Raw genomic sequence first — 25,150 nt, 5'->3', positions numbered from 1 at the left:
CCTCTCCTCTCCTCTCCTCTCCTCTCCTCTCCTCTCCTCTCCTCCCCAACCCAGGAGGGTGCAGTCCGCTTCTTACACCCACAAGTGACACTCCTGCTGCCTGCTCCAGGAGAAAAGAAGTCAAGTTTGTGGCAAAACATGAACATAAAGAGTTGTTGTGGTATAAGTGTGGGTAATGGAATTACTTCAAATTAAGACCCAGTTGTTTTGCCATACAAAGGCGTCAAATTGGTGGTGTTTATTTCAAAAGTTCAGAAGTCTCAGCCCTGAAAATGTTTCTCAGAAAACTCTGCTAACCATTGCACCCTTGATTAGCAGCTTGATGGATAAATCGGGAACTGTGAGTGCAGGAGGAAATGCGGAGTTTAGTCTTTGCTTTGTTGGGAGCACTGTGAAAGAGGAACATGGAATAAAACCCCCACCTGCACCAAAGGCTGGAATGGCTCTTTCCTAGGAACATGGAACACCATCCACATCTGCACCTAAGGCTGGGGAATAACTGTCCTGAAAACATGGAATGCCATCCACATCTGCACCAGAGGTTGGAATGGCTCCATCCTAGGAACGTAGAATAACACACAAATCTGCCCCAAACGCTGGAATCGCTCTCTCCTTTGCCTCCCACTCTTTTTCCAGCATTTCAAATGCTTTTAGGCCCTCCTGGTTTGCATGTGTGCAGCGAGTATGTGGAAATTGTGGAGGAAAGAAGAGGGACAGTGGGACTCTGGGAATTTAAGGGCCACAAATGTGGGGGCAGTGAGAGCAGCAGGGAGCAAGGGCTGTGCTGAATCCACAACTCTTTGTGCATTTGATTTTCCCTTTCAGGTTGATTATACGCAAAGTTTCCTGAATATTTAAATTCAGAAACGATGACTCCCRGGAAATCTTCTGTCCTTGCTCTCAATGGGCCTTGATTTCGTGCTGTTTATCTGCACGAGGATAATCATAAATGGATTCATTTCCACAACACCATTTAATGGGTATTCAATTGCTGCCAGCACAATATTGGAGCAACAGCATCACTCTTGTGTTTGTTCAGAGCCACGGAGCTCTCTGATTGTTTGTATTTGTGTGTAACAATATTAATCTGGCTCTGTTCACGTTGGCCATGTTGCCATGAAGATGCTGTCAGATAAGTTCTGTTTACATTTGCAGCTTGGCCTTGTTTGCCTTCCTGAGTCAGAAAAAGGAGCTTTTATTTGGTTTAATCTATATTTATTTCATGGGTTCTTTCGGTTTTACAGGGTGTTTTTCTCATCATTGTCTTTTTTTTTTCTTTTTTTTTTTTTTTAATGAGATTCTCTCTTGATCCATTATAGCCCAGCATGGGGGTAAAAATAAGTTTAAAATTAGCCTAAAAACCTCAAGGTTTTTACAGGTGTCTCTTGCTGTTCTTGCAGTTAACTCCAGTTGGAACAACGATCTTCACAGGATTTTCTGGAAACAATGGTGCTATTGACATTGATGATGGTCCCAATGGCCAGATAGAATATGTCATCCAGTACAATCCTGACGACAAGGTACAGCCATTCAGGCTTTTTTCCTTCATATGTGTCCATATAATTCCTCCATATATTTCTATCTACATTTCTATATATTTTTTTTAATTTGTATAACTTGAAGTAGCAAATGAACGGGAGGCTGCTGTTGGATCTGAGGGAATGTTCTCCTTCAGGCTGAGTGTCCTCTCTGCCCATGAGCCCTGTAACCACAGGTGAATGGTGAATTTACCTTCCCTCTCATTTCCTTGCTGTCAGAAGTTGGATTATTTCACTTTCATTAATTCCTAGAGAAGTTGTGTCTGTCCCATCCCTGGAAGCGTCAAGGCCAGGCTGGATGGGGCTTGGAATTTAACACTCATTCTCACTGATTGTCTGAAAAACAAACTGCAATTTTAGCAGCTGTTTAGACGTTTAGAGGAAAAAGGCCTTGCTACGTGATACAAGGAAAAATATTCCTGTGTACCTCTGCTGTGTTTGGAATATTGCATTGCTGTTGCCTATTCAAAATACTTAAATATTGACCATCTTCTGCATTGGAAGGTTGAAGCATGGAAAGATTTTTTTTTTTTTTTTTTAAATGGGATTAATTTGATAATGAAATTACAATTGGTCAGAAGTTTGTGCCCTCCCTCCACTCAGTGCTCCAGCTTTGTTACCTGAGCATGTGGAAACAAATCTGCAGAACAAATTGAATTTCCCCCAATTGAACATCTGCATTTACCCTGAAATACGAATTTCCTGGTGTAGGAGCGTATGCATGAACGGGCACCTAAATGTGGATGTTCTCTGCTTGTTTAGCACTTCACTGCCCTCATGAAAGGCAGAGTAAAGAGCAGATGAGTACCATGATGTGGATTTCTTATCTCTGCCACTGGAGCATTTGTTCTGAGCACCCCACTGCAAATTCAGGATGGCAAATGGGAAAGAAGCAGCGTAGTCAGACTTTGGTGGTTGGAAGTAGCACTGGGTATGTAAAGAATCCAGGATAATTCTGTTCTGTACGGATTAATTATTGCAGGGTTCTTCAGGAGGAAATCAGGTGGGGAGGAAACATAGAAAGGTTTAAAATCTCTGATTTGAAGAGCAGATGAAGCCTTGGAATGCCAGGCACGGATTATCCCAGTGTGGCCCATGTAAAACATCTTTACTTTGAGGCACGTTCCATTTTATTGTGTTGTTTTCTCATTTGCAGACTTCCAACAGGACCTTTGATATTCCTCTCACTTTGTCTGGAGCAGTAGTTCTGAGGGAAAGACTGAATTATGAGGAAAAGACTCGTTATTTCATCATTGTTCAAGCAAATGTGAGTATAAATCTCATGAGGACCATTTATGCCCCTGATTTAGGTTCAGGTTCAGTTTCCCTCTCAAGGAAAGGCAGAGCCTTGCTGAAATACCAACTCTGATAAATCCTCCTCTGCTGAAGATCTAATTTGAGATTTACCCAGGCTGTTGAAAGCTCAGGAATATTATTACTGGCTAAAAAAGCCTCCTCAGAGTGTGACAGGCCAACCTTTTTGGCACAAGGAACGACTTGCAAATGTGCAGTGCAGAGAAGCGCAGCCTCACAGCACTAAATGCTTATTTTCCAGCAAACCTGGCAAGACTGATTTGCACTCAGATGAGTTTGATGGACACAGTTTCATGGCATCCTTCAGGTTGGAAATGCATTTTTTATAAAGAGATGACTTTTCCCTCAAGTCATATTACAAGTGTACAGAGAGGTTTTTCCAGAGTGGCTGGCAGTGGGTAACTGGCACTGAGAAGTGATGCATAAACCCTATCTCAGCTACCCGTCATCACAGCAGGATTGTGGTGCCCTTGAAGGCTGTGAAAGCTTTTCGTCCTCTTTGTGCTTCTGATAACAACTGGAATGAAAACTTCTCTCCTGTTTGTGGCTGTTGTGGTGCATCTTGGTGCATCTTGCTTGGAAGCAACAGAAGATACTGGATCTGCACCTGCACCTTGCTGTCACCTCTCTGACACACAAGTGCAGATGAATTTTGCAATCTCTTTTCTTACATGTTTTGCTAGCAGAGGCCAGGGATGACTCAGTGCTCCTCAATGTCCCTGTGCTCAGGTGAGACCCCACTGCAGAGCTGCCCCTGTACCCAGCACAGGAGGGACCTGGAGCTGCTGGAGAGAGCCCAGAGGAGGCTCCAGGATGGGCAGAGGGATGGAGCAGCTCTGCTGGGAGGGAAGGCTGAGAGAGCTGGGATTGTTCAGCCTGGAGAGGAGAAGCTCTGGGGTGACCTCACTGTGGCCTTGCAGAACCTGAAGGAGCCACGAGAAACACAGAGAGGGACTGGGGACAAGAGATGGAGGGACAGGACACAGGGAATGGCTTCCCACTGCCAGAGGGCAGGGACAGATGGGATATTGGGAAGGAATTGTTCCCTGGGAGGGTGGGCAGGCCCTGGCACAGGGTGCCCAGAGAAGCTGTGGCTGCCCCTGGATCCCTGGCAGTGCCCAAGGCCAGGCTGGACATTGGGGCTGGGAACAGCCTGGGACAGTGGGAGGTGTCCCTGCCCATGGCAGGGGTGGCACTGGATGGGATTTAAGGTCCCTTCTCAACCCAAATCCCATTCTGGGATTCCAAGCTCCCAGCAGCTGCAGTTATTTCTCTCTGTGAGAGAATGGTGTCTGTGCTGTGCAATCACATTCCTCTGACTACATCATCAGTGCTTTGTTGCCCTCGCATCCCAAAGATACTGCTGGAAATTAATTACTCTGTGTCTGCTTGCATCCAGAATTGCTCAGAGGCACTTACTGGAGGAATGGAGAAACAGGTTATTTGATGATGAAGGCTGCTCCTTGTGGCTGGAATTGTTTTTCATCAATGACTGGGAAGAAAGCTGAATGCAGAATTCCCACATTTACTCTCCACGTGAAGCTGGTGCAAGGACTGAGTGGACTGCAAAATAGGAAAAAGAAAAAAGTATCCAATCCAATTTAGAGCAGTGGCCTATTCATCTCACGCAGAAGATGATATTAAACAGCATAAATGAAATAGAAATTTTAAAATTGCTTTTTTTCTATCAGTGTTACATTAGGATAGGAGGGCGGGATTTAATTCATGGCCCATATTTCCCCCCAGGATTTGAGTTTTGCAAAGGAAAGCTCCTGCAGCAGTTCCTCTGTGAAAATGGAAATATTTTTGAGTGTTTTAATGAAATATTGGGTAGTCATGCTGTTTCTTCATTAAACAAGAGAAGAAAGAAGAGGTGAACTGCTGCTAATGTGTACTTTGGGTAAAACCACAATTTCTGATTACAAATAAGGCACTGGGCCTTTTTATCTTCTACAAACATGCTGCACTTTTATAGTTTTTAGTCTCTCATTTTCCGAAACTGGATTATTTCTGAGTGATAGATGTCTTGCAGTATTCCTTCACTTTTTCTCTTAATTTCACTTCTGGGCCTTTCAGGCTGCAGCTCTGTGGCTGAAGTTCCCACAACTATTCCTAGAACTTGGACAATTCTAGCACTTACATGTTTTATCCTGCTTTGCTTAAAAAGACCTTTTGGGAGACTCTTTTTAGGAGATTCTTGGCAGGCGATGCTGAGTTCAGGATGTCTCACCAGATGGACCTGGTTTGCTCCACAGGACCGAGCGCAGAACCTGAACGAGCGGAGGACGAGCACGACCACCCTGACCGTGGACGTGCTGGACGGCGACGATTTGGGACCAATGTTCCTTCCCTGTGTCCTGGTGGAAAACACCCGGGACTGCAGACCCCTCACCTACCAAGCCATCCTGCCAGAGCTGACGGATCCTGTAAGTCCTGCGCGATTTTCCCAGTTTTTATCTGTTCGCTGTTAATTTTTTTTGTGGGCACAGATGGGATGTGTAACTCAAGGGTCACCTGTGCTTAATGTTGTATTTTCTGTGGCAAGCAAGACGAAACCAAGGTAAGATGAATATGGAAATTATGGTGAAATTCCAGCTTGGATCCAGTGCCAAACTGCCTGTTCGCTGCGAAGACTGAATCTGGAAGCTGGGTGAATTGTGGAATCACTTTTCATGGTCTGTCATGTTTCACTCTCAAAATATCCCCAAAATATCCCCATATATTCCAATATGGGAAGGGACTTGTTATTCCATTCAGGGCTGGCACAAACTTTGGGAGAAAGATTTTTGGGAAGAGGAAGCATTAGTGCCTGATCCCTGAAAGCATTTTTTATTGCTATTGTCAAGTTTTGATCAAGAGGCACTGCAGAGCAGCAGGGGTTTATCCCGTGTAGGTCCTTGTGCTACGTCTGTCTGTTAATGTATCTGTGGGATAGGGATGAAGGTGAGTGTAAGGTTTATTTCCCACTTCATGCAAACCTCAACCTTAAAATAAGGTGAAAACTTCACCATTTCTCATTGCAACTTGGTGCCAGTGATGCCATTACCCTTGGGATGGATCAAGGGAAGGGAGAGATGATCCCCATTTCCCCTTGGAGTACTGGTTTCCACATCATCCCCATGCCCACTTCCACACCTCAGTGTAGCTGAGAGCCCTTTGGAGCTGTGCTGGGTTTGGGGTTTGGTGCAGAAATGCTTGGACTTTAATTCTGCATTAATTGGCTTAGGGTTTGGTGGCGTTTTAAGGAACGGGGGCAGCCCCTGTCCTGCAGAGTGTGGGGCCTCCTGGGGGTGCCCAGAGCACCCGGATTATGCAGAATGAGTGAGGGTGACCCCATTTCACCTGCACAAATCTGTTCTAATTCCCAGAGCGGGGGCAGGTGGGGCAGGAATTCTACATAACCTGTGGTTTTATGGTTTTTTATCTGGTTATCTGTAGGTATAACTCAAGCCGTACAATTTTCATGGTGCTGCCTCTCAGACAGAGAAATCCAGCTCTGGCTCTGCTCCCGCTCTTGGCCAAAGTAGCATCTACCAGGGAGAGGGGCTGGGCCAGGAAAAGTCTGACCTGGGACTGGAGCTCTGAGCTGCAAAACTCATTGATTTAAACTTCCTGAGCTGCAACACGTTCAGGGGCAGATGCCTTTGTTTGTTTTTTGGCTTTTCTTGTGTCAAATTGCTCCTGACATGTGAAATGAGACCCTGGCTCTGTTGATGAACCACGAGCTCTTTGTTCTTTCTCTCTTTTTATAAACTAAGTGGAAGAAGTTATACCTTGAACCTCAAATATTTACTTAGCTTTAAGCAATCATTCCTTTGACAGATATGGATGATACCTGCATTCAGCTAGGAAACATTTATATTACATTTATCCTTTATTTTACCTTTTTATTTATTGTATTAATTCTTTATTAACCAACTATTAAGCTACTCCATAGCTACCACGTCCCTACTTCCCAGGCTAAAGGACTATTTTTGTTTAAAACCATCTTTTTTAAAAAATTCTTTATTCACTTTTCACTATTTCAAAGAAGATGAGAAGGAATATAAATGAGTGAGGAACAAAATTGAAGTATGAGCTACTCAGAGGCAGCAGCTGGAAAGAGAAGTCCTGCTTTACTGGACAAGATGGCTACTCAGCTGACCCCTAAAATAAAGCATTTGTCATTACCATTGTCACTGGTAAAAAATATTTTTGTCCAGTGTAGTTGGAATCTATCCATGCATTTACTGAGGTAAAAAGTTGGGAAATAATTAATTGCTATTAGCTAAATTTCAATTTCCAAGAAACTGGGCTTGGGGTTTTTTGTTGCTGTTACAAAGCTTTATATTGATATTATATTTTAGTGTTTCTGTTTCTGATCAGCTCTGGTAGTTTTTTCCCCCCCCTGTTGTGTCAGGAAGACTTGAATAATAAATCAGCATTTATTATCAGGATGTGCAAGTCACCAAATGGAGTTAAAAAGTACAACCTCCTGAATATCTCAGAACATGAGCAGGACAATCCCTCCTCCTCTTTCCCCCCCAGCCCATGCCTGCCACATTCACTTTGTGAGTTTTCTCCACATCTGGACTTGGTATTTTCCATCATCATGCAAAGAAAATCTTATGAGGCAGCAACATATAGATGAGATTGATTTAATGATCTGTGAGGTCTTCTCCAACCTCATTAATTCTGTGATTAATTCTGGTTTTCGGTACCTCTGGCCTTGAGGGTGACAAGCACCTGACAATTCCTTCCTGCTGAATTCCCTTGCAGTTCCTTCCTGTCTGGCCCTGCAAATCCCAATTCCTCCCCAAACACAAAACCTCCTGGAATTTTCTCCCAGAGACATGTTGGTATAAAACTTGCAGCAGCAGCAGAAGTGAAGATTCTGCAAACAGCATCTCCCCATCTTGGTTGTTACATTCATCAAAGAGAAAAGTTCATCAGAATGTTCTGTCTTTCCTCGAATGGTCTAGTGAATACATTAATTAATGAATTTATTTTTCTGGGGGAAGTACCAGTCCAAAAGACATCTGATCCAGGGATCTCCTATGGAATGAACACCAAATAACCTCCCCTGAAGTGGGAGAGATTTGCTGCTTCACCCAGAGCTCCCACACGGCTGCCAAGGAAGATTTTGGGGCACTGGAAGACAAAGCCTTCAGTTTTAGGCTCCATGAAGACTGAGGCTGATCTGAAGTGGATATGTGTGGCTAAACCCACTTCCTTAAAAGCTTTCAGCAGATCAGGGATGCCTCTCTTACCTGTGTGAGTGGTAAAATTCCACAGAATAATGGGTTTTTTTTTTCTTGCTGTCTTGTAAACCTGACTGCTTGAAGAAAACTCACAGGGAGGGAATCACCCCTACAGACAGTCAAACTGCATAAAACTGAAAAATTCACTTCAACTGCTATGTTTTCTTGCTTTGTTTTTGTGTTTCTCTGTTGCATATGGAACATTTAAACCTGCAAATGTTCATGGTTGATTTAGGGAGCTGTGGGTCTCTGGAGCAGTTCAGTCTCAATCTGCCTTTATTTTCTTCGCCTTATTTGTCCTAAGATTTGGCTTTTTTTATTCAAACATGGCAAAAGAGCTTTGCCAGCCTCCGGCCAGTCGAGACTGGCGAGCTGTGTTTGTAATTCAGTGGCATCAAGCCTCAGGAAATTGTTTGGGATTTAATTTGTCTCCAATTATTCCTTTCCCAGCTGACCAGGCTCTGTCCAGTTTTTGGGACTGCTGCGAAATGCTCTTGTCGGGAATGGTGTTTACACTTCCTGCTGGAATTGGCCCATGATGGAGCACAGTTGTGTCTGCTGGCAAAACTCAGTGTTCAAAGCCTGCCTTGCAGAGAAAAGAGAGTTTTCATCATTGGGAGAATTGTTTCTCTTTAGGCAGATCATTCTGGGGAAGGAAAAAAGTGACTTTATGTTTTGAGTATCCCTGCTGTTAATTAGACTAAAATCGTGTGTGCAAGATAATCAGTGCTGGGCTGGGATGGATGGGAGTTCCTGCATGTTCTAATTCCAAAAGTTATTTGGTGGACAGGGCAGTGGTGTCACTTCAGGAAATAATCAGTTTGAAAAGTTGGCTGTGTCTCCATTCTTGTTGGTGATAAATTAGAACTCCATGAGAGAGGCTTTGAAAGTTGAGCAAATTGTCCCATTTTTCCAGGGGATAATTTTTCAGCAGCAATTTAGGTAAATACTGTGGCTCAGATGAGGGGAGGGGAAATGCAGACTGAATTCCCTGACACCTCTGCAGCTGTCAGGGTGCTTTTTAGGAAAAAAGGCAGAGTTGTGACCAAGTTGCTTGCAGCTGGAGGCAGAGAGTGATTTTTCTGTTTCAGTTTCAGCAGAGATGCAAGAGGAGCAGATGGGCAATCAGGTGGTGGGAAAGTGGGAAAGCAAGGCAAAACCAAGGATAAAATCCTCCTGTGGGTGCAGCCAGCCCTCTTCTTCCAGGCAAACTTCTCATTTGCATTTTCCACCTCTCTTCGCTCTGACTGAGGTCACTGGAGGGATGTGAAGCTCAAGGTCAGGGATAAAGTTCACAGTCCTGGGCTGGTTTCGAACCTGAATGAGTGATTTTGAATGAAAACTCAGCAAAGTCGAAATGGGCAGTTTTGATAAGTTACTGATTATCTGTGCGTGATAAGGAGCCTTAAAAGGTGATTTAAGTCTGCTGATGGGATTTTCCCTATAATTCCCCTTTTTAGGATTGACTGTCTGTCTCCCACATGCCATCCCTTGACAGACACAGCCTTTTTTTTAAGGGAAATGCCACCAGAAATTTGCAAAGCATGAAAAGGTTAAAAACACGGAGCTGTGATGCTTCAGGTAATTAAATTTAATGTGTTTGGGAGGATACCAGGATGGCTCATTTAAAAGAATTGTCAGTGAAATTGTCAGGAACTTTAGTATGGGAATACATAAAGCAGAGAATAATCTCAGTTAGCAGCCAGGCAAGCTCTTCCCTTGGCTGAGGCATTGAGCAGGCAGGACAGTCCCTGTTAATCTAAGATTAACTTGTGACTTTAAAATAGATGTATTGCAGTGAGAGGAGGGGTTCATTTGCCTGGTTCACCCTTGAAAACCAAATAACTCTGTGATTTCAACTTCTGAAATGCAGTTAGTGCCCAAAGAACCAGGCTCTGCATCTTCCTTGTTCCTGCAGGCGAGGAAATGCCAAATTCTCTGCAGGAAAATGAAATGTAGGAATAAGAGAAAGAACCATCAACATTATCCTGATAAGATCTCTGTGTAAAGGGACTCAGCCAAGAGGCAAAGGCCCTGGGTGAAATACTGACCTATTCATCATGATAATTCTATTTTTTTTTTAAATTTCAAATACATTGCCCCCCTTTTTTTTTTTTTGGCTGGAGGGGGCGGGTTCTAGTTTCATGCAGCTGAAAATGAGAACAATCCCATCAGTAGTACTGGTTCTATTTTCCCACCAAATCTTTCTCCTCTTTTATCATTTGCTTGTAACTTCTTGTGCCTTTCCTGGTGTATTGCTTTGTTGCAAACTCTTCTAAAGGCATAGAGAAGCCATCAACATCTTGTCCTTAAGAAGAGAAATATAAAAATATAGATAGACACAGACAGATGATATAGAAAATTATCCCTCTGTGAGAAATAGCCTTTGTAAGGAAACAAAATGGGGCTAATATTTCAAGGATTTTTTTTTTTCATTGCAGAGAAACTAAGCATACAAATGAAAATAAAAATAATCTGGAAAGCATTGTGGTGCTGACGCATGGTCTTCAAATATTTTCTTATTTTTGGGGAGAGGTAGATGCTTGTCCTAGGCTTTACAACCTCTTCCTCTGCACAGGAATTGGGATAATGAGAAACCCTCCATCAAGAATTTGAGGGATAATCAAGGAAATAGACTTCACAGTTGTATGGAAAAAAAAACCAAAATGTCAAAAAAGGGATATTTATTGTTCTTCAATGCTGGTCATCACCTTGGAAGGAGGAGAAGCTCTGGATTGAATTCTGGTGCTGCTGAGGCAGGAGGCCCATTGCAGAATGCATCTCGTGCATTCCCCTGCACAGTCACTCTGCTGGGGACACTTCTTATCAAGCATGTCAGCAACAGAAAAAGCAATTTAGTGAGCACTGTGATCAAGCCTGATGAAATTCAATTCTTTTTTGGCCCTGCTGTTCCTGGGAGACATCACTGATAAAAATAGTCTCTTTTCCTCCACGCTCAGGTTCATTATGCTCTCTTGCCACACTTTCAAATGCCTTTTTTTTCCCCTCAAAGGTGGCTTGTTTTTACAAATAAATGAAAGGAATTGTGTTCTCTGACAGCTTGCTCTGTTAACAACCCGAGCTGCCAGGGTATTTTACAGTTTTCATTTCAAAAACTGCTTTAAACGTGGGGCATGGCAGAAACCAGGAACACAGCAGCCATGGCTTGGATTGAACAGCTCCAGCACGGGCTAAAAGCTCTTTGCCAATGAAGTGCTGAGTTTAGAAAGAAGGTGAATTGAATAATTAATCTCTTGTCTTAATCTCCCCCCTGGTCACTAAAACACTTTTTTCACCCCACAGGAGATGGGAGAGGTCAGTGCCAATAGCATAAATTACCCACAGCTTCTTAGCTGTGCCTTCTGAAAATGAAGGGGAACTTCTGAAAAAAAAAAAAGAGACAAAAGTTAGTTTAGGTTTGAAGTTGCAGATCATCTCTGGGCTCCCAGCACAGGAGGGACCTGGAGCTGCTGGAGAGAGCCCAGAGGAGGCTCCAGGATGGTCAGAGGGATGGAGCAGCTCTGCTGGGAGGGAAGGCTGGGACACCTGGGATTGTTCAGCCTGGACAGGAGAAGCTCTGGGGTGACCTCACTGTGGCCTTGCAGGACCTGAAGGAGTGATGAGAAAGATGGAGAGAGACACTTTCCAAGAGCTTGGAATGTCAGGAAAAGGGGGAATGGCTTCAAACTGGCAGAGATCAGGGTTAGATGGGATGTTAGGAAAACATTCTTCCCTGTGATGGTGGGCAGGACCTGGCACAGGGTGCCCAGAGAAGCTGTGGCTGCCCCATCATGTGCCCAGAGGGCTCAAAAAAGGTGTGGAGGAGGCACTCAAAGACATGGATTGGTGATGCTGGATTGATGGTTAACTTCATGATCTAAGTTATTTTTCAGCCTTGCTGGTTCTATAATTCTAAATGGTATAAATTAGGAGAACTGGCTGCAAATCTCTGGGGTTTAGCAATGCAAATTTGGTTTCCTCAGGCCATTGTGCCCTTTATGTGAAGAGTTTCCAGGCCCAGAATTTTTACTTTATAAACCTCTTTAACTTCTGTGACAACTTGATCAAACAATTATTTGCAGAGAATTTATTCTCTTTCAGCTTCACGGTGTGTTTTAAATCCATGCCTGGGGCTTGCTTCCAAAGTCTTGGCATTCAGCTGAGGTCTTAGCCCAAAATTTGGGTTCTGGTGTCATGGCAAGGAGGAGGGTCAGAAGATCCCATTCTCCCTGGATTCCTGCTCTTTGTGTCACATCATCCCTCAAAGAGAAGAGAAGAGAAGCTGAGGAGTTCCTGCTGCGAGGCTCTGCCTCCCTGGGCTCCCATCAAAGGCAGGAATGTGCAGCTGCTGGCAGGAAGGCAAGAAAACAGGGAGAAGGGTGAGAGCCTGCAAATGGGAGAGACATTTGATGTGACCTACTTGGAATAATGAGAAGATCTTGGTGCTGTCTCCTGCATTTGGAGTGCGATTCCTGCTTTTTGCACCATCTTCCTCGGTGGCTGAGTCACTCTGCTGAACCTTTCCCCACATTTTGCTGCTCTGGGATGGATTTCTGCTCTTTGGGGTTTTGTCACAGCCCTCATTGAGCTGGCTCAGAAAAGAATATTCCTAGCTGAGGAAGGGTAACATTACCTTATGTTCAAAACCTGTGGTAGTTTCCTAGAACACAGTGATTTTTATGATAACTAGGAAAAAAACCTCTAAATGCACCACAAAAAAACCCCAAAATACACCACAAAAAAAAACCCAAAAAAACCATAAAATACACCACAGAAAACTCCAAGATACACCACAACTTCCCCCCCAATGAAAGAGGCAGCTCTGAGGAGAAAACCACATTATTCTACCTCAAAAAATGTCCCATTTTCTCTCTTTTCTTTCTCATCTTTCTCAAAGGAAGATGTTTTCCTTAAGTATGTATGGTCAGCACATCCAGCTTTGCATCTCAGGTAGATGGAAAAGACAGAAAATCTGATTTTTTAAATCAGCCGTGCAAGGATTTTTGTTGTTCCTGACATTAAAAAAAAAAATCCACACTGTCCATATCCTATTGAAAGCCTGGCCTTCGCGGACATCCAAAAATATGTTAAATAAAAGAAAATACAAAGTATTGGAAAATAAGTCAACTTCTATTTAAATGTAACTTTCATTTGTTTGGGTGGTTTTTGGTTGTTTTTGTTTTTGTTTGGTTTTTTTTTTGTTTCTTTCTTACCGTTGTTGTTCTTGAAAGCCTCAAATTTGTATTCTGTGTCTCAGCTGTATATTACCTCATCATCATTCTGTGGGGCCATGGGAATCAATTCGTAGGGAGGTGCTTAAAAATCCTGTTTGGATTTTTGGATGCAGCATGGTTTAAATGCACTGATTTAAAAGATCAGCTCTTTCTTTTATTCCCTGTTGGTCTCTTGCAAGAATGTTGGATATCGACAGGAGTCATAGTTTGACTCCTCAGTTTAAAAAGAATTATTTCTGATTAAGAGCATATGCATTAGCATCTCTTAAACTTCCTTTGTGTGCTTTGATTAATTCATTAACAGGCTTTTACCCATATATTAACTCAATGGCTGCTTCCTTGTTTTCTGTTTTCGTAGTTCTGATTTCTAAATTGGAATGGAAAAGGTGCTGCATTTTCTGTGGGTTATTGAAACAATATGAAAGTACCTCGGGCTTTGATTCAAGGCAAATCAACCGGTTTAATGCAAAACAGCTTTAAATTATTAAAGTTGGGGTTGTTTAGCCTGGAGAGGGGAAGGGTGTGTGGAGACTTCAGAGCTTCTTCCAGGGTCTGAAAGGATACAGGGAAACCAGAGAGGGACCCTGCACCAGAAACTGCAGTGCCAGCACAAGGGGAATGGGTTCAGACTGACAGAGGGGAAGTTTAGATGGGACATTGGGAAGGAATTGTTCCCTGGGAGGGTGGGCAGGCCCTGGCACAGAGTGCCCAGAGAAGCTGTGGCTGCCCCTGGATCCCTGGCAGTGCCCAAGCCAGGCTGGACATTGGGGCTGGGAGCAGCCTGGGACAGTGGGAGGTGTCCCCGTCTATGGCAGGAGGTGGAATGGGTTGGGCTTTAAGGTCTCTTCCAACCCAAACCATTCCATGGTTTTATGATTCTATCCCCAAGCATTCCAGCATGACAGTCTTTAGCTCATGAGCAGCCCATCCCAGGTGTGTGCGGTACCTGGAGAAGCAACATGTACTGAATAAAAATGTATTGGAGTTCACTTTCCATTCTCAGCTTCCTTATAATTCACTTTCTTATTGGATTTGCTTCTGTTCAGCTGGGGGCTTTGGTTCCCAGGACCTGGTGTGAAGGTGGCAGAGGCGAATAAAAGATCTTCTGTCCAAGCAGCACCTGTTTGATCCCAAATGCATGGGTTCTGAATGCTCTCCAGCTTTCCCTTGAGCTGGAAGGGAAAGCACCATTCTTGCAGTCTAAAGCATTTGTTGAACATTTCTGATTTTAGTCTTGGTTTGGAATAGACTCAGACTGGCCTGCAATATCATAATCCCACAACCCCAGAATCCCAGAATGGTTTGGGTGGGAAAGGACCTTAAAGCTCATCCAATGGCACCCCTTCCATGGCAGGGACACCTCCCACTGTCCCAGGCTGCTCCCAGCCCCAATGTCCAGCCTGGCCTTGGACACTGCCAGGGATCCAGGGCAGCCACAGCTTCTCTGGGTATTAATAGTGAGTTTAAACCCAGCCTTAGCAGATGGGACTGCTTCTGTTGTGGGTGTGTTTTTAGGTCTAACGCAGTTTTTTTCTGAGAGGGCTCCACCTGATCTGTGAATTTAAAAATGGCATTTTAGTCTTGGTCAGTTTTCTGCATGACCTTCCCTCTCCCCATTGAACTTTTACACCATTCTAAAGTCTTTAAAAATTCAAGCAGATGTCGAGTCTATCTTCTTGTCTGCTTCCTGCCTATTTTGAGCTCATCTCCCTCGTTACACTTTTAAGAGTTCTATTTTTCAATGAGTTCCAGAGGGAATTGGGTGGTGACAAAAGACCTGACCAATGGGGTGGGGACAGGGACAAAAGCCATGAGCAGGAGTGGAGGGCAGAGCTTCCCAGTCCCAGTTTGGGAGGCCAAGAGCATCCATCCCCACGTTTTAAACATACCTATCCCTGACATATGTGCCTCGAACTTCTGTGGTGTGGAAAAGGCTGGAAGAGCCGCTGGTCGTGAGGAACCTGTAGGAGATGGCAGAGGGGACATCCCTTGGGGTTTGGGGACAGTGATTGTGGGGCTTCAGGAGGTGTCAGGAACCTGCCTTCCCTCCATCACAGGCCTCCTCTCCTCCTCCCAGCTCATCCCTTTTCCCTCTCATTTTTCCCTCGGCATCACCAAAGCTCTCCCAACTCCCTTCCAGCTCGCAACAGGCAGATTTCTGATGGCTCTGCCAAAACTTGGCTGACTGTCTTGTCGCTGTTCCCACACTCAATTTCAAGTCCCCTCTAGCAGAACACGGGGCTTTCCAAAGGAAAGGCTTCCAGGACGAGTTGGATGTGGGAAAAAAAGGCGTCTGGTTTTCCACAGAGCTCATTTAGGAGTTTTGCCACACAAGGAAGCGTTCCAAGGGGAGGGAAAAGCCTGGTGTGCACACAGCCATGTGTGGCATGTTTGTAGTTGGTTGAGCAGTCAAGGTCACTGAACCTGGGATTTGGGAATGGCAGCTCTGGAGTTGCCACTGGGGGTTGGAATGGCAGAGATGAAAGCCGGAACCACTTTTGAGGTGACCTGGTTTTGACCTTTCAGGGCCTGAAGGAGCTGGCAGGAAGGATGGAGAGACACTCTTTCCAAAGCATGAAGTGCCAGGGCAAGGGGGAATGGCTTCCCACTGCCAGAGGGCAGGGACAAATGGGATATTGGGAAGGAATTGTTCCCTGGGAGGGTGGGCAGGCCCTGGCACAGGGTGCCCAGAGAAGCTGTGGCTGCCCCTGGATCCCTGGCAGTGTCCAAGGCCAGGCTGGACATTGGGGCTGGGAGCAGCCTGGGACAGTGGGAGGTGTCCCTGCCCATGGCAGGAGTGGGACTGGATGGGTTTTGAGGTCCCTTCAGACTCAAAGCATTCTGAGATTGTGGCATTCCTTCCCTCCAAGATCTCTCCTAAAGCTGTGTCTCCCAGAAAGGATGTTGCTCTGGAAATGTTTATGTTGCCTGGTTAATTTGGATTTAAAATGAGCTGTGAGCTGTAAATATTTCTCCATTCTGGGGGCTTTTTCTCCTGCAGTTTCATCCAAGGCCCTTCCCAGTGGGATGTAATTGTGCTGAACCTCCAGAATTCCCCACTGCCTCTCTAATGTCTCTGTTTCCAATGTGATTTCTCATTTCAGGTCCATGTGAATCCCATCAGTGTCACTCCACCCATCCAAGCCATCGATCAAGACCGGAACATCCAGCCTCCCTCCGAGCGACCCGGCATACTCTATTCCATCCTTGTTGGTTGGTGTCTGCTACTCTTCCCACCCCTCCCAATCTGTCCCTTTGGTGTGACCAGCCAGGAAAAGATGGCCTGGGAGAGTGGGACCCTGAAAAAAAATCCTTTTGTGGTTAGTGGGATGTTTGGAGTCACTGTTCTCCCTGTCTGTGTTTAATTGCCACGGGGAAGTTCATTTCACGTGGTTCTTTATTAGCGTTTATTCAGATTAAATCCAGAATTGTTGTCTGGTTTCATGATGGAGCAACAAAACAAGGGAAAGGAGAGACTCTCAATGCTCCCAGCTCTGCTGGGATGTGTTTTCCTTGGACAGGGACAAAAACAGGCAAAAAAAAGGGCAATTAGCGCAGATCTCATCCCAAAAATCATCTGGCACAGGGCAGCTTTGAGCATCTTACAGCATCCATCTCCAATTTTGCTGCCTATGAGCTTTTCTCTGAAATTTAATGTTGGTTTAGTTGTTTTTTTGCTGTTTTCTGTACTTTTTCCTGCTACCTCCCCATGTTTGGCATTCATTTCTGGGCTTGGGGGCTGTGATTATGGAAAAGCCTGAGGAGTCAGCCATTGCAGGACACCACCAGCCCTGCCCTTCCCAAAACCCACACAGACATTTCTGTGGGATTTGGAAACAGGGTATCTTTTCCAGTGTTTCTTTGGGGACTTCCGCCTGCCCCGCCTTTGTTTTTCACTCCTTTCTTTTTTCCTTCTTTCTTTTTCCTTCTTTCCTTTTCCTTCTTTCTTTTTTCCTTCTTTTTCCTTCTTTTTCACTTTTTACTCCTTTCCTTCTCTATTCCTTCTGGGTTTTTTTGCTTTCTTTTGTCTTCTCTTTCCCCATCTCTTTCCTTTCTACTTTTCTTTCTCCTTTCTTTTTCCCTTATTTTTCTTCTCTCTCTGTTCCTTCACTTTTCTTGTTTTCCTTCTTTTCCCCTTACATTTTTCTTTTTTCCTTCCTTTTTCCTTCTTTCTTTCCCCCTTCTTCCCTTACCTTTTTGGTTTTTTCTTCCTTTCTTCTTCTTTTTTTCTTGCCTTCTTTTTTCTTTTCCCCTTCTTTTCTTCTTTTTTCTTCTTTTTTCTTTCTTTTTTCCTCTTTCTTATTTTTTCCTTCTCTTTTCCTCATTTCTTTTTTCCAAGTTTCTTTTTTCTTTTTTTTTTAAATCCATTTGTCGCTAATAATTTCCTTTTTACTTATTTTTCTTTTTCCTTCTCCTTTCCTTATTATTTTTTCCTTCTTTTTTCACCTTCTTTTTTCCTTAATTTTTTCTTCTTGTTTTCCTTTTCTTTTTTCCTTCTTTTCCCTTTATATTTTCCTTTTTCTTTCCTTCCTTTTTCCTTCTTTTTTTCTTTTTTTCCTTCTTTCCCATTCCCTTGTATTTTCTGTTTTCTTTCTTTTTTTCTCTCTTTTTTCTTTCTCCTTTCCTTCTTTTTTCCTCATTTCTTTTTTTTCTAGTTTCTACTTTCCTTCTTTTTAGATTCATTTTCCTCCTTGTTTTTTCCTATTTCCTTCTTTTTACCTTCCTTTTTTTCCTCTTCTTTCCCCCTTCCTTCTCTCTCCCTTTCTAAATTTTTTTTCTCTTTTCTGCTTTTCCCTTTTTCCCCCTTATTTTCCCTCCCCTATTCTCTTCCAAAGGATTTCTTTTTGGATTTTAAGTCTGACTTATTCTCTGCCAGGATTTGCTATTTCTGTTTTAGCCTCAGAAAAGATGAAGTAGTTCCACAGGAAATGGACCTTGCAGATATTTCTCATTGTGTGGATTTTTTTCCCTTTTCCTTTAAATCCAAACCTCCTTCTCCTCGGTATCTTTGGGAATGTCCTTTTTTAAGCACTGAGAGGTTTGAACTGCGCCCATAGAATGAGTGAATAAGTTACTTATGAGAATGATTTTGCTTTTTTTAAAAATTTGACTCAGTTTTATTTGTCCTTGAGCCAGTGGTGCCTTCTGCCCTCAGCTGCCAACAGACCTAAAACCTTCAAGATTTTAGGCTTATAAATCAGCATTTCATCTTCTTGGGATGCTCTTGCAATCCCACTGAGCTAGGAATGCTGGAGTTCCCTTTGTGAGGAACACTTGGGCTTCCCGAGCCCTTTGGCACCATTTCTTGGAGAATCATAGGGCTTCCAGTCTCTGTAGCTGGAATTTTCCCCTCCTCCTGTGCCAGGCTGTGGTGTTGCAACCTTTTGGCTTAATAAATTGAGGTTTCATCTGGTGCTTCTTGCCTGAGAAGAAACTTTTCCTAGAAGGATTTCTAAAATAACCCATCTGTGGTTACCATATTATTATTACTCCTGTCATTGCTTATGTACATTATTTAAATGCTATTAATAATAATCTTGTTGTTGTCAAGTACTTAGGGAGTCCCAGAAGAGAAGAATCTTCGTTGTTGTGGAGAGTGAGGAAATAATCATTATTAAACACATTACTTTATAGAATCCTTAAGCTCCATGTAACATACAACATTTTATCTTTCCAATAACACAATTAGGCTTTGTTCCTGCAATAGTTAATGAGTAAAATAAACCCATTGTTGAACTAAACCTTTCAGAGCTGTTCAAACCTCAATGTCTTTTTTGCAGGTACTCCTGAGGATTATCCCCAATATTTCCATATGAATCTCACCACAGCTGAACTGACCCTCCTCAAGCCAATAAACAGGGATTTACACCAGAAGTTTGACTTGGTTATTAAGGTAATTTAGGCTGAATTCCTGGTTTTATGTTCCTTGGAAAACAAAAAGCTCTGGAGAAAATGTAGGGTGGGCCTGCTTGTCTCTCTCTCAGTAGCCCTTTAGCTCCCAAACTTGGGTAGTGCAATCCAGCAATTAAAACAAATCAATTAACTGGTGTGGGAGGGTGTTTTCAATGCCTAAACAGCAACCAGAGTCATTAATGGCAATGTTTAAGGGATTTAGGAGTTTCCTGTTGCTGTGGTAAATGTTCAGACAGGGAAACCAAGGCAATAGTAAGGAAAAGGATCCATCTGTAGGAATGACAATGTGCCACCTACGAAAGCAATAAAAGTTTGAATGCTGTGTCCTTCAGGGACCTTTGGAATGATGGCTCAGGTTGTACCAAATCAACCCTTCAGCTGCTTGTTTTGCACATTTCTTGCAGTTGTAGAATCTGATTCTGTTTTATCTGGAGGGGTGCAACCTGTGATGTTTCCCTTCAAACAGAAAATCTGCTGGTTTTGCATCACACACTCAATTTAATCTTTAATATATTCCCTCTGATATCAGGAGATCAGGTTTTTTTTCCATTTTATGGAAAACTGTGAGATGGAAAAGGTGGTTAAGTCAATACAGGAATATTTGATTGCAGGAAGGGAGGTGGACAAGAAATGGGTGCATTGTTGATAAATGGGGAATTCTCAAATAGGGAGATAATGGAAAAAACTAAATATCTTAATAAGAAATTCTGGGTCTCAGCCTCCCTCTACCTCTGGAATACATTAGATGATAAGCAAGGAGAAAACCAATTTTTCCCTCCTATAGAAGCTCTTGGCACTTCCATCCCCTGCCAAAAAACATGAGCATTATTGCAACATACTTACAAAAGAACCTGTGGATTTTTGAGGGAGTTCCCATTAGAATTTCCATGTGGCAACAGCAAGGCTGCCAAAATACGGGTTTGAACCTTTTAAGATGAAAGGGCTTAATTAAAATGACGGTGACATGACCATTGCACTGTAGACATGAGGTTATGTTCTTGTCACCAGCTTCAAAAGCATCAGACAGGTTCTGTTTATTTTTTTTAAGTATGAAGCAAATGAGAGAATTAATCAAATTGAGGCCCTTTGCTCCTTTCCTGTTTGAAGAGGGGTAATTTATCCATCAGACAAAATCAAAGCGATGGCAACTCCATTATGATCCATTTGCAAAGAGGACAGGCTGCAGAGGGCTGGATGTGCTGACACAGGCAGGGAAATGCTCTTTGGAATGGATGGAATTCCTGCACTGTGGAGAATTTACCATCCCTGGGGGAGCACAGCTTATGATAAACTTGCTCAAGCTGGGGGTGATTCAGCTCATAGGGACTCACTTTGGGAGCTCACTGAGGATGAGGAGCTCCAGGAGCTTTTCCTCAATATTTGCAGAGGGTTGATAGCCGGTAATTAAGGAAAAGTCAAGAATAAAACTTGTGGAAGTTACAACAGAAAACCACAAAAAAAAAAAAACTGGAAGTATTTTGAATCTGATGAAGGACACAGAATCCCAGACTGGTTTAAGTTGGAAGGTATCTCAAAACTCATCCCATTCCAATCTCTGCCATGGGCAGGGATACCTCCCACTGTCCCAGGCTGCTCCCAGCCCCAGTGTCCAGCCTGGCCTTGGGCACTGCCAGGGATCCAGGGGCAGCCACAGCTTCTCTGGGAATCTTCCCCACCCTCACAGACCTTTTTCCTTTCTGGTTGTACCACTCTGGTCTGTTATTCTCCCAGGAATACCTCAGGTTTTCCCCTTTGTAAAGAAAATGCATCCATGTAAGATTCAAAATCAGGAAGAGTATTTTATTTCTCCTACAAAAATTGATTTTCTGTTTCTAATGGCCTTGCATTAGTGACTAGAAATGCTTTGAATTTTTGGAATATCAGGTGAAAAAACAGAGGAAAGTTTTGATGACCTCATGTGCTCAGCTGTGTACTGGGGAAATTAAATTGATCATTTTAGAGTAGTTTAGATGGTTAAATTGATAGATAAATGGATTTAGTTAATTAACTTGAATGTTTTAGAGTAGGTTTTCATCCAGCCTGGATGGTCAATTCTTAAACTGCTGTCAGTTGCATTTGATTATATTTGGGAAATTAGGAAGGATTTATGGGACTTGGGCATCTCAATGAAAACCCCAATTAGATTATTAAAAAAAAAACAAAAAACAGGGAGGAAGAGGGAAAATATAAGATTGTAAGCTTCCAATAACATTTGTAGCCTTACTTACTGAAAAGACTTTTCCTTGGGTCTAAGGGTTTTATGGCTCTTAGGGAATAGACTCTCCCAGCCTGGGCTAGTGCTGGAAGCTGGGGTGGAACTGAATGAACTTTAAGGCCCTTTCAACCCAAACCAGTATGGAATTCTGGGGAAAATAATTTATTTGTGTCTCTTGGGTGCTTTTGGTACCTTCCCCACAGAGCTGGTGACAGAAATGTGCTTCAACATTGTGTCAGGGCAACACAGAGGATTTTGAAGAATATCCTTGCAGAGCATTTTCTGTATCCCATGGATCTATCCCTGAGATCCTAGGAGGGGTTTCAGCTGGGCTGCCATTAACCTGGTGACAGACATTTCCAGGAAAGAGTTCCACAGTGGGATGGCATTTCCCTGTTGTTTAGGTGGCAGAAGGCCAGAGTGGAACAGACTCTGAAATTCCAGCGTTACAGGGAAATTGGTTTGGAGCCCCATTCTGCAAGAGCTGATGGAGAACATTCCCACTGTCATATCTACTCTGTTTACTCTGGAATTTCTCCTGGCTGGAATTTTTGAACTGAGTGGATTTTTCAGTCTGTTTAGCAGAGGAACAACTCAAACTCTCCTCTCTGTGACAGGGACAGGATCCAGGGAATGGCTGGGGCTGTGCCAGGGTGGGGTTTAGGGTGGAGAGCAGGGAAAGGTTCTTCTGTCCCCAGAGGGTGCTGGCACTGCCCAGGCTCCCCAGGGAATGGGCACAGCCCTGAGGCTGCCAGAGCTCCAGGAGTGTTTGGACAGCACTACCAGGGATGCACAGGGGGGGTTGTTGGGGTGTCTGGGCAGGGACAGGAGCTGGACTCTCCCTGTGGGTTCCATCCCACTCAGGATATTTCCTGGTTCTCTGATTCCTTTCTCACAGAAGTGCTTTGAATCAAAGAGATGCTCCCAGCAGTCCCAGTGTGTAGTTAAACCCTTCCCAGTGCCCATGATTTTCCCTGATTTGGATCTCAGCAGACACTGAGACAAGTAACTTTCCTGCTCCTCACTCTGGATGTTTATTGGGAATATTATTCCACTGGGAATTTCACTGATCCCTCCTGGCCATTGCTCATGGGGCTGTCAAAAAAACCCTGCATCCCTTTGGAAACAGCCTCGGGATGGAAGGACAAACCCTTGGAAGGCAGGAAATAGGGATATTTATGTGCCATGCTTGGTGTGATTGCACAAGGGATGTTTCCTGTTCCAAGTGGGAATGCAGGGAGACTGGGAGAGGAGTCTCTGCCAGCCACTGGCAAGGCTGAGAAATGGTCAGGTTTAAACCACAGGGAGGTGGGAGGACAGCTCTAGGCTGTAGAAATTTGGGAATGATCTCAATGGTTGAAATACTGAAATCACAGCTGATTCTGATCCTGAGGTATTACAGAATCATAATATATAAAATATATAAATATATAGATAAATATACATACTGTTCTTGTTGTAAAGATGAGGATATAGTCACAGAATTATTTAGGTTGGAAAAAAACCCTAAAATCACCAGTTCCAACCATTCTCCCAGCACTGCCAAGCCACTACTACTACCCCATGTCTTTGGGACACTTCCTGGGATGAAACTTCTAGTTTTGGCTGTAGAATTGCAGAAGGACTTTGCAAGGCCAAATGAATCAGTGATGAAATGGCTGATCAAATTAGGCACAGTTTAAAAATAGAGTGAAACGTGTCACAAAGGATCGTCCTAAACTTTGATATAAAATGATGGGTTCTGGCCTGACTTGGGAATGAGATCCTGATGTTAGAACTGGGAACAGAGTGTGAAGGTTGGCTCAGTGATCCAAAAAAAAAAAAATATGTATGTATCTAAAAAGGAATTGGAACATTAGAAATCATTAGTGAAAAGAACAGAAAGGTGAATTTATTAATAAAAAGCATAATCCAGGGAAATCTGAGCTGCTTCTCCTCTCCTCTAGGGTCTTGCCTTTGGCTGCAGCTTCAGCCATGATTTTTGAATTGTTCTTCTTACCACATTCATCGGGGGAGGTTCAATTTAGATATCAGAGAAAATTCCTTTTTCCTTGAAAGTGTGGTCAGCCTTCAGAAAAAGTTGCCCAGGGCAGTGTTGGAGTCACCCTCTCTGGAAGTGACCAGGGGGCATCAGGAGGTGGCCCTTGGGGCCATGCTTTAGGGCTGGTGTTAGGGAATGGTTGGACTCAATGACCTTGAAGGACTCTCCCAACTGTGGTGATTCTGTGATTCTGAGGCTGTTTTATTCTGGATTTCAAACAGCACAATTTCAACGAGGAGATGTGCTTCAGTTGAGGCTCACTGAAATGGGAGTTCTTGGATTTAGAGAAACCCTCCATGGTGTTTGAGACACCATGTCCTGAATTATGTAATTTTTAATTTTTATTTTATTTTCGCCCCTTCAGAAATTTCCTATCTGCAATTTTGGTTGATTTTAGCAAGAATTTCAGCCTTCAACTCTTCCCATCCTGTTCTGATCTCTTGTCTCCACCATGTGTTGACATTGCTACATTTGGTTGGGGTAGCTCCAACTTTTCCCTCTTCCCTCTTGTCTTAATTTTCCTGCATTCCAGAGGATTTGTGCATATTCCTTGCTCTAAATTTTGGAGTTTGTACTCATGGTGACGGATGAGGAAAAGAATGGAAGAGGTTTATTTCCATTAAAGAGTTGTTCCATCCTCTTCCTCCCTGGGCTGGAAATTTTCCAAATCATTCCTTTGGTTGTGCATCTCCTGTAAGTACTAAGGGCATTCAGTGGTTTTTAAAATTAACTTTCCAAAGGTTCAGCCCTTAAGTGAGCTCAGAATTCCATGAATTCTCTTTGAGACAGCCTCTTTTCCCATCTTGTCTTTAACACGCTGATGGGGTTTGATGTCAAATTAAAAATTTGAGTGCAGAGACAGGTTTTGTCTTTGTGAAGATGGAAAATGGTGTACTGGAAAGCCAAAATTTTCTTTTAAATCACTAAAATATTTCTTCATATCAGTAAGATTTGTTCTAAATAGTGTGTCAGAACTCCGAGAGCAATGAAATCATTAAAATCAATAATTGGGATGTTCTGTAATGCCTCTTATCGACAGAAATTTTCTTTCAAGATAAAAACCCATCTTTTTCAGTGTAAAATTTAACATTTTGTCGCTTAAAACTTGGCCTGATGGCTTCATAGCTGGTGGGTTCTTTAGGGAAAAAATAAAGAGTTGTAATATTTGAAAAATAATCTGTAATTACTGATTAGCGCTCTGCAGCATCTGATCCTGAAGTCACCCTTTATTCATGGCCGTAAAATGGATGCTTTGGGTTTTTTGGTTTTTTTTTTTTTTAAACCCACAGTCCAGAAACATTTTGTGCTATTTGTGATTTAATTTCCTTGCCACTGAGGCAGTGAAGCCACTGACAGGAAAGTCCCATTTCTTCTGTGTTCCAAAGATATTCTGGGCTCCCTGTCCTTAAGCCAAGTTTTAATCCAGTTCAGTGCTTCTTTCCTTGCGCTGCCAATGCTGACCTTGGGAATTAATCCCCAAACCTGAAGTTTAGCCTAAATCTGGATAAATGCTATGCCTATTTTCACCCTGATCTCCCAGTTCAGTTATACTGAGTGATTATTATTACTTTGGTATTGGGGGGGTTGGGTTTGTTTTGTTTAGGATTTTTTTGGTTGAGTTTATTTTTTTGTGGTTTTTTTTTTTTTGGTTGGTT

General features: G+C 43.2%; 1 protein-coding gene across 1 annotated transcript in view; it reads left to right on the top strand.

The window, feature by feature from the left end:
• The window catches only part of PCDH15 (protocadherin related 15), a 456,551-nt gene that overhangs the window by 291,620 nt on the left and 139,781 nt on the right, over positions 1 to 25,150 (top strand). The window contains exons 8-12 of the mRNA XM_057373749.1: positions 1,401 to 1,520; positions 2,695 to 2,805; positions 5,108 to 5,278; positions 16,431 to 16,539; positions 19,107 to 19,219. Of these exons, the coding sequence (XP_057229732.1) occupies positions 1,401 to 1,520; positions 2,695 to 2,805; positions 5,108 to 5,278; positions 16,431 to 16,539; positions 19,107 to 19,219 (624 nt within the window). The remainder of the gene's footprint in view (positions 1 to 1,400; positions 1,521 to 2,694; positions 2,806 to 5,107; positions 5,279 to 16,430; positions 16,540 to 19,106; positions 19,220 to 25,150) is intronic.

The sequence above is a fragment of the Malurus melanocephalus genome, unplaced genomic scaffold, assembly GCF_030028575.1.
Source record: "Malurus melanocephalus ecotype Western Australia unplaced genomic scaffold, MMel_1.1 scaffold_207, whole genome shotgun sequence".
Classification (NCBI taxonomy): domain Eukaryota; kingdom Metazoa; phylum Chordata; class Aves; order Passeriformes; family Maluridae; genus Malurus; species Malurus melanocephalus.
This window is presented reverse-complemented; position numbering and strand designations above follow the sequence as displayed.